This window comes from Haplochromis burtoni, unplaced genomic scaffold (assembly GCF_018398535.1).
Source record: "Haplochromis burtoni strain Fernald_Lab_line unplaced genomic scaffold, NCSU_Asbu1 Contig_45, whole genome shotgun sequence".
Classification (NCBI taxonomy): Eukaryota; Metazoa; Chordata; class Actinopteri; order Cichliformes; family Cichlidae; genus Haplochromis; species Haplochromis burtoni.
The window spans coordinates 1,507,724-1,517,839 of record NW_024582406.1 but is presented as its reverse complement, the minus strand read 5'-3'; the positions used below and the strand labels follow the sequence as shown (position 1 = coordinate 1,517,839).

Genomic DNA, 10,116 nt, shown 5'->3' with positions numbered 1-10,116 from the left:
TGTGTGTGTGTGTGTGTGTGTGTGTGTGTGTATAACAGCTACAGATGTGACAGTACAACAGTGCTAGTACCCTGTGTTCTAGATTTGGACACACATTTGAGCTGATTATGGTTATAAAGGAAAAACTAAGAGATCACCAAAGTTCTGCCAGTGAGGGCGGCATGGATGTATTTCAAGCATTTGCAGCAATCTGTTTGTTTGTTTTTTAGGGGGGGGTTGGTGCTACAAGAAGGCTCTTCTTCTGGAAACCATGAATCCATTTACAGTATTCAGGGCTGGGCCACAGTGATGGATATCCATAAATACAGGTATGCTGTTTTTAATGTAAAATATTGGTTTACCTGTTGAGAATAGAAAAAAATCAGCCAATATTGAAGTCAGATGGCCTGTTTGTTTATCTGAGAATCTCGCATATGAATTCTCTGCAGATGGACTGTTCTTGTCAACAGCATCCCCACAGCCTTCCTGGCCATTTCCTTTTGGATGGACCAGTGTGAGCCGAGTTTGGATGCTTCAATGCTTTGCAGCAGATATCCTGCTGTGTCTGGCACGGATGAGACCATGCTTGTGTGGGCAGTTTGGACCATATGTTACATAAAAACTGTGTGAAAGTCCTAATCTCCAGCAAAGCATTACGCAATGACTTTGCCAAAAGGGGCACCAGTCTGTCTGTCTCTGAAGGATGGTAATGGAAGGAAATCTTTATTCCCATAACACCAGCATTAACCAGAAATGATGCCTTTTTTAGATTTTGATATACATTCTGACAGTTATTGATATCTGATGCTGGTACATTTATTCTCCATGCACAATAATCCTGTTTTCTGTGTCACAGCGTGGATGAAAGGTCAGAGTGGTGCAACCGGAAATGCCTAAGAGTTTATATTCATTGCTTTAGATCAACTATCAGAAGACAGATGACATCATTTGTATTTTAAAATAGTTTTTTGCACATTTCAATAAAAGCCCAAGAGTATGCAAATTATTGGTTGTGTGTGTCTTTGCGAACAACATGCATGTAGAGTTGTTCGTGGCTTGTTTTGATTATGTCATGTTGGGAAATCTGCCCACAGGTGTTATTATTACTACTGTAGAACACATTTATAGAAACTGAACGCAACCATTACAACAATTAGTGAACATGGAGGCTTGGACAAACATTTTACAGGAGGAACACCCTGCACATGGAAGAGTAGGAGCGGTAAGTATGTTTGGAGCAGACAGCAGAGTATACTGAACTTCAGGAGAAGGTAGAGGATGGGTGCAAGACATATGGCTTTTCTATCTCTTTAAAGCTGCAATGCAGAGCATTAGGTCTGAGATCAATCAGAAATCGTGGCTAAATAAAGTGTCGGGATGTCAAATTATCCAGCTCTGATTACACTGTGATACAGAATAATGTGCAAAAGTCTTTAGCCTCATGTCTTTACACTTCAACATAGCCTGATCTCTGAACTCTTTCTTGACAAGCAGTCTTCAGGAATACTTCTCCCCAGTTTTTCTCAGCCTTCTCTCCCTGTTTCACTTCTTTAAGATTAGTTTCTTGGCCGGCCTTCCACTGAGACCATTTCTGTTGAAGCTTCCGTGAATATGGACCAACCAATGTGTTAGTTTTTTGTTGGACACACTGCACACCTGCTGAGATCTTTTTGGGAATCACCTTGTTGGTACAAAAATACTAAACTTTATCTACCATCTTTAAGATTTTTTTTAAAAATAGATTCAACTAAAGGAATTTGAGCAGAATATGTGTGGTTTTTTTTTTCAAACAGACTACTTGTAACAAAGTGCCTTGAGATAACATTTAAAACCGGTTCTTTGCTAAGTTGTCTGTTATGTGTCGACACAACTGGTTCACCCCTTTTTATGCTTCACTTATTCATAAGTAAGCGTTAAATGTCTTAAAAAAAACAAAGAAACGAACTTTTAAAAATGCTCTCACATGAGAAATGAATGTGCCAAAGCAAAAGAGAAAAACTTTAATCCCGTGTCGCTGTCTGTGGTGCTGATTTAGGCTCTAACAGGCCTCTTCACACATCAGCTGAAAAACTGCCAGCTCCAATCTAAAACTGTCTTTCAGGAAATTAAATCAAAACAGCAATTAGGGCACCACTACAGCCAGTGTGTGGTCGTAGCCTGCTGGGCTGGATTCTGTGGAAGAGTGTTTGGATATTCCTCCATTCACCCCGGAGAGAAGAGCGTCTCTGTCGCGCGTAGGAGGAGGAGGGGCGAAAGGGAATCCCAAGAAGGGGCTACAAATATCGCGTTGCTGCGGTGCCATAAGTAACCGCTTCACCCGAGAAGAGAGAGGGTGGAGGAACGACGGGTGGGTGAAAGAAACGAACACGAGTTTTACTTAATGTGTGTGTTTTGTTTTTTTGGAGGGGACGTGCGCGCGCTCTCAGACACGAGGTGATGTTGACCGAACCGGACAGGCTCCTCCGCCGCGAATAAGCGGCAGTGACACCCTGACCGAGGGGCTGGGGCACGACGCGCGTCCGTACCATCGTGTAGTTATGTGTAAAATAATCGAGTGTTTGTTTTCCCCCCTCGCCGAGCCTTGAACGCGCCGTCCTTTGTGGCCACACGTGGAGACGAGCTCACGTTTTCTTCGTGGAGATTGTCGTGAAGTGACCGAAGTACTTCAGTGTTTGGATCGGCTGATCGCACATGGACGTTGAGTTCTCCGGGCCTTCGAGTCGCTCAGCTGGGCAGCATCAAAGCGCACGGACCACTGGGAAAATGTCAAGGATGCTCCCAGAAGGAGCCGCGGAGAGAGCGGCGTGATACTCAGCCGAGGAGACAGAGGACGCCGATCACAAGTGCAGCTTAGAGAATAACGGTCGCTGATTTTAAGGGGCTTTTTTAAAAAAAAAAAAAAAACAATGGGACCTCTTGGCACGTTTTCGTGGGCTTCTTCGACGTGACACCGGACACACAGGAACTCTGTTGCTGCTGCTGTTGTTGTGTTGGTGTTGTGCAGTTCGGGCGTGAAGTGGAAGTAGCATCCTCACTGGGTCACAACCCAGATTAGTGTAAGGTGACAGAATTGTTTTAGTGAAGGGGAATCCTGACCGAGAGCCACACGGCTCGTCACTGCACCATGGATGACTCGGGGATAATACGGCGGCGGAGGCTGCAGGTGAGCTGGTCTGGGCTGGAATCCGATTTTTGTGTTAAATCCATCCTCTTCCAGTTGTAGAAACACAGTCATACATGATTACTACGTTCAAACAGACTTTATTTTTACTTTTTGGTCAGACTCTCATTGAAGCCGAATACAGTAGCTATACTTTTCCACTGCAAATGTTTATCACTAAAAGTGAAAAGTTAACACATGTGTTTCATAAACCCAGCACTCATCATTAACCTGTAAATAAAGTTGTTGGGTTTTTTTTTTAGCCATTATAGATGAATTGTTGCACTTTAACTTATTATTGGTGGGCCTTATATTAAACATGGTTGAAGTTTCAATCAATGAAGTCAGCCTTGGCTGAAAGTAATCTGTGTGAGCCAAACAATCGAGCTTCAGAGTGCTCTAGATACTGGCTTACAGACAGTTTTTTCTGCTCCTGGCTCTGTATAATATCAAAGAATGGGGACATCCCTAATATGGGCATGTTGGGATTGGAGAAGCCCCACCCTCTTGCTATTCAAACGTTCTCCTGCAGCTTGTTTCAGACAGAGGATGAACTGAGGGGTACAAGGAACTGATGTTTATTTTGAATTGTGAATCATGCACAGCTACTCTAGCAGAGACAATGAATGAAAAAAAAACATGTTGTTGGTAGGCCCTTCCACAATGGATGGATCCACATGTTTGATCTGGCACAGATTTTACTCTGGATGCCCTTCCTGATGTAACTTACCCATTTATCCCAGCTTGGGACCAGCACTAAGAGTGCACTGGCTTGTAATGCCTTGAGGCTGGATTTGTGTCTCCTACTAGTCCCAAACTGAGAATCTTCTCTGTGTTGGGCAATTATGTTAACAAAATGAGCAACACTGTAACAAAAATCTTGTTCCTCAACCTCTGATTTTTTATTCATCAAAGGTTGTGGAAATAATATTCTTTTTAAACTTTGCATTTTAAGGCAATCAGAAGAACAAAAACTGTGTTAAACTGTGTTACATTGTGTAAAAGTTGCCTTTCACTTCCTGTCAGTCAGCTGATTTAATTATCCTTGTTCTAGTTCTCATTACTGTCGTTCTTTAAGATAAACCTTCATAAAGTTTACAACAAAAATCAGTTATTTCTCCATCTGTCCTGCTGGAGACTCGCAGCGTGCCTCTGGTGTTGAACATAGTAGCTCCACTACACTCAAACATATATATTTTTCATCATTCGTGTCACATACGTGTCATATTTTAATAGTAGCTTTTCTGTCATAGTCAGTTAACATCCTCCTGTGAAGCTCATGTCAGGATCACACTCATGTACTTTTTAAAAGTCTCTTTAATGAGATGTTGTAATGAATGGCCACTCATGCATACTGATCTGCTGTGCTCAAATGACTGCGTTCATCCATTATGAAGCAGCCTGCTTAACCACAGGTCATACCCCCCCTCCACACACACACACACCCCACAATCTTTGTTTGATTCAGTCAAGTGAACTGTGGAGAGATGAGCCTACAGGCCGGGCAGACTGCAGCCAGCCTCCTGTGGGGCTTCTGTGCACGCTAGTGTGATTATGCAGTCTGTGCATTTCATTTCTCTCATTCATTCGGTTCATATTCTGCCAGTTTCGTTTACCGAGACGAAGGATTGTAAGCTTGTCCGAGCTCCTTGAAGCCAAAGTGACCCTCGACTCTGTGAAAAAGAAAAAGAAAGGGAGTGGGTATAAGGGAATGAGGGGAGGATTAGTGGTGAGGTGTCCTGATGGTTTCATGTCTCATCATCCCCACTGCTCAGCTCACTGCTCTGCTGCTGTGATGTATGACACGAGCTGTAAGGGAATTAATCATCATAGAGTCACACTCGCAAAGTCCCTGGCATTTTATAGATGGAGGCACGCCAGCTGATTGATTTAGTGTTTGTATATGTGAGGGAGGGTAGTGTGGTAGAGGGAGGGACAACGTAGACTTCTAGTTCAATATGCACATTTGGGCTATTTGCATGAGTTTTATTCTCTAATGTGTGTGTGTTTCTGAAATTGTGCGTTGACATGTGATTGGCTCTGTATGTCCTAATCAGCGGCTTTGTCAGTCCCCTGGGTCTCATCATCCCAGCCGTCACTCGCTCCCTCTTTCACACACAGACACACACAATCATTCTCTCAGCACCATATGGTGACACGCCCCACTCCCCTGCAGTTGCAGTCAGGGGTCACACCCGTGATGCATCGCTTCAACACGGCAAACATGAAAAAACCCCACGATCTTTGCTCCTCGTTATGCTGGCTCCTCTCTGACACTACAACCTCCAATAGGCTTGCTGGCAAACACGCAGAAGATATGTCAAAAAAAAAAAGCCTGGTTCATCAGAGATGTGTGAAATAGCTACAAAACAAACTGAAATTTGTAATTTCCACATTTTTTGGTCTGTTTGTTTGTTTGTTTGAAGGAATAGTAACTATAATCATTCCACAACTACAGTACAGAACAACGTTTTGCAGTACTCACGGCTTAACTGAAATGAATGTTTTTGATGATGTTGAACTGGCTGAACTGGTTTTCTCACTCCTCCTTTGCAGCTGTTTCCTGTGTAAAATATCTGTGTTGCATGACTTGATCAAACGATACTTTAGCAATCATTAAGAAGAAGCTAGGCTGCCATTGTATCAACGTTGCCATGTTCAAGAAACCAGAATAAGATGACAAGCACCCATTAGAAGACGATCACACTGTGGTCATAAAGGTCAGCAAGTAGACTGTGGTAATTAAAAAGTGCTTAGCTGGTACTAATTGTTCTATTGTGCAGTTTTTGGTGAGCCCAAACTGTGGCCTCAGTTTCCTGTTTGAAGCTGACAGGAGCGGCACTCAGTGTGGTTTTTGCTGCTGCTCTAGCTCATTCACTTCAAGGCTTGCCTACATACCTTGGTTCTACTGAATCATAATTTGTGATACTATTGTCTTCCTATCAGCTTGAAGTAATCCGTCCATTCTCCTCTGACCTCTGACATCAACAAGAAAACTGCTGCTAAAGAGATATTTTCTCTTTCTCAGACCATCCTCTATAAACCCTACAGATGGTTGTGTGGGAAAATCCCAGTAGATCAGCAGCTTTTGGAATACTCAGACCATCCCCTGAAGTGGTTAACACATTCAGTTGGCAAGTGAAAGGTTGCTGGTTCAATTCCAGCCAGATCTACAAATCCCCTTTGGGGTTGTGTCAGAAAGGGCATCCGGTGTAAAACTGCCAAATGAAACATGTTGAGCTACTCTCTGTGGTGACCCCATCTGACAAGGGGAGCAACCGAAAGCACTTTCTTCTACTTCTCCTTTATATATATATCACAATGTTACACCCCTACAATACGTTTTTCTTAGACCAGCTTCTTACACTATCATATAACCCTAATGTAAAAAACAAACAAACAATATATTTAATATCTTTTTTTTACATGTCATTTTTTATTCAGTCTTGTTGTTTTCACAAATCACCAGACCATCTTTTCTTATGCTTGGCATGCCTCGTCCTCAGCCGCTCTGCCTTTTTGTCAGCCTCATATCTGTGAGTCAGTCACTGCTGTAGACAATGGCAGGTCCGGGCACTGTCTCCTAGCAGCATGACATCCCTTGATTGATCCCTGTTGTTCCTCCCCTGCCCGGCTCACCACCATTTTTCTTTGCAGTGTCTACAAAATGATTGAACTTGCTGGCGCATCCCCACCGAGCAGCAATGTGCTTTACAGGCATGCGGCTCAACTAATGCCATTTCATTATCACTGAGGCCTTTAAAAAAATTGTAGTGCAGCCAATATGACTTGAAGGACACTACAGCAAAGGCATATTTTATGGCTGAGTTACATGAGCAGCCAGTGTGTGTACCAGGAGACAAAATTCACTGGCCTTTCAAGTCTTTGTTGTTTACTGCCTGCATCAGGATGCTCGCCCCTGACTGGCTGTAGCTTAATGAAACAGCAGCATCCAACATAATTTTAAAAAGAACACAAATTTGAACATCCCTGCACATTTTAGCCCTGAGCTGTGAAAAACACAGAGAAATTTAAAAAACAACAATAAAACAGGCCTGGACTGTGAAAGCAGGTTCTCTGCAGGTTAGATATTAAACAGCCCAGCATTAATCTAAATGCAAAATGATTGTGCATAAACCACAGTTGTTACAAGACAGTGGCACAATTGCCCTGCATCTAAATATTCATAGATACAAAGTCCTGAAACACAGACTCCCATACTGTCTTGTCAACTGTGTGACATCCTGGGACTAAAGGGGATCAGACAGTCATTCATAAGCTCAAACTTCCCTTTCGTTCCCTAGAGGATGCACCCAAACCTGGATAATAACAGTGTAGTCGCTCCTGTTTAAGAAGCCAGCAAATACAGCACGGGATTGTGTAGCTTTCTAATCTGTGATTGGTGAGCATGACATGTTTGTGACAGAGCCTCCCATCTGTTGTCAGTCACTGCTCACCACCGCCAGACTTCATTAGCGGGACTCGGGGAGCGTTTAGTTTGAACATCAGCCTCGGACGGTGGCTTTTAAATCAGCCTCTGACGTAGAAAACGCAACCATGCAATGAGCAGTAAGCCTTGCATCAAACTAATTATGCCACAGGAGAATTAAGGCACAGGCTTCAGATCGGAGTGAGGATCATGTTTCCTTAACAACATATTATCTTCTGGAAATGCTGCAGTTAGGAGTCACAGGTCGATTTCGGCGCATAGTGGTGCGCTTGTGTTCTGGCACACTGGTCACTGATGAAGCAGAGACTGGAATTAGGAAGTCAATTCATCACCTTGTAACCTTTTAACAGATTAAAATGGAATTGAGGATTAAGAAGGGAATTCAGGTAGATACGATGTGACAGCAATGCCTAAGAATTACGGAATGTAAGTGAAGGTGACAAAGAACTATTTGATTGGATTTTCTGAGGTTAATAAAGGCCGTTTCATTCAAAGATTGAATAATTATCATCTACAGACCTGCAGATTCACTCCACAGTTTGGACTCCCAGGTATAATTCTGAAAAGCAGCAAAAGATATTCATGGTGCCAGTTTTTTTCTCTCAGACATGAATAGATGGCTGTACTTTGTTTAGTGTGCCAGCTGGTTCTTTTTGTCTAGGCATGCTTGAACAAAAGAGGTGTAGTCCTCTCTGCTCCTCTGTTACATTTGGACTTTATTCTTGTTGCTGCTGAACTATTTCTGCTTCTTTAGCAGACGTCCCTACTATCCATAAATAGTTCAAGCTAATTTGCAACATTTTGGTGATTTGCTGCAGTGAATGTCACTGAGAACACTGAGGTCATACGTGGTTGAATGGTTCGTTAATTAATTCGTTCTCAGCTATTCTGAGCACGTGTTTGTTTGAAACATTTTGAAAATAAAACTCTTAGCCTGTGCATGTTACATCTCGTCCTGTTTGAGGATTTATATTTTCAGCAAGATGGTGGTCTGATCTGGCCTAGTCAGTCACAGCTGCTACCTAGATCATTGTTACCTGATTGTTTTGGGGTCTTGGACTGACATTTCAAGATGTCACTTCGAGAAAGTGTGATTCATTGATTTATCTTAAGTGAAAATCAAGAGATTTAGGGGCTATTCTGCTCTTTGGCATGCTATCACCAGCTCTGCAAATTTGGCTCCGTTAGCGCACTAAGCTAACATGTCTATTTGTCTGTTTGCCTGTTTGAGTCATTCATAATGCAGTAATTTAGAATATAAAATTACCCTTTGGGACTGAACTAAAGCATGCTTGTAACCATTCTTCATCAGGTAAATCATCTTTCAAATCTGCCTTCCATGCATGGAGTATAATATCAGATGATTCTTTGCAGTTACTTACAAATAAATCGTATAAAGGGACCCCTTCCCTCTAAGATGTAAAAAACTTTAAGGTGAAATCTTCTAAGGTAGCTGGAGAGGAAAGTTGTAGACGGCTTGGCTAATATAAAATTTTGGAGATATTTTAAATAATGGTTTTCATTACTGCCGTTGTAGTTGTTTGAATTACTCACCTCAAAGTTGAAATATTTTGACCTTAGTACCCACTTACTGTTACTATAGGTTATTTCTTTACTATAGGTTAGTTGTCACTACAAGCCACTGAATTCCATTGACATCCAGGCGTCCTGCTCACTATATCAATACTGTTCTCCCCCTGTGTCGACGCCCGTTAACATGCTAACAGTGATAATGCTAACAGGCTGATGTTTAGCAAGTGAAACGTTTAATATGTTAAGCTGCATCTAAACTGGAAGCGACCCGCTTTTCACACGAAGTGAAGCTACCAAACAATCTTTTGCAGGCATTATAGATTCTGGATGCCTAGGCACCCTGTAATGTATTTACTATCAGCCATATGCCAGTCAACAGTATTATTCAGTATATTGGTAGTCACTTCACCAGGTAGCTAAGAAAAGTTAATTTCATGCCTCAAGTTGCAGAACGTTCATTAATGTCCATCCGTTTTATTCCCTCCCAGTATGGACAAAGCCTTAATTGTTTTAGCTTAGCACATTAGCATGCTAAATTCTGCTCAGTTTAAATTTTGACCTGATGCTGTTACTATATGAAAGACAAGTGATTAGAATTGATGAGGGCTCACCAAGTCATTCAAATCCATCCAGAAAATTTTCACAAAAATTGAAGGTGATATTTTACCTTAGAATAAAAAAGCAGACCTAAATAGTGAGATTAGCATCTACGTTGCCACTTTGAATCTCCAGGGAAAAGGTATTACACTGGTGGACCCTGGACTCAGCTTCACTGTCACTAAAATACAGCACCTTGCAGCTTGTAAAGAGTTTTTATGTGGTCATTTCCTCTGGATTAAATTGCTACTCTGCAGCAACATTAGATGTCAAGTGTAGTTAGGGCTTCTCTGTATAGGTAACCCCCCCACATCGCAGATGACTTACAAAGTCATCTCTCTTTTCATCTGACAACTCAGGGTCAATTAGCCTGATCAATGAAGGACAAAGTGAAAAA

At 42.1% G+C, this 10,116-nt stretch overlaps 1 protein-coding gene across 3 annotated transcripts in view; it reads left to right on the top strand.

The window, feature by feature from the left end:
• The first annotated feature begins 2,188 nt into the window (after nt 1-2,188).
• LOC102289600 (microtubule-associated serine/threonine-protein kinase 1) overlaps nt 2,189-10,116 on the top strand; it is a 50,333-nt gene continuing 42,405 nt past the window's right edge. For all 3 annotated transcript variants that reach the window (XM_005926696.3, XM_042220259.1, XM_005926695.3), the window contains exon 1: nt 2,189-3,142. In XM_005926696.3, the coding sequence (XP_005926758.1) occupies nt 3,104-3,142 (39 nt within the window). In that variant the 5' untranslated portion in view covers nt 2,189-3,103. The remainder of the gene's footprint in view (nt 3,143-10,116) is intronic.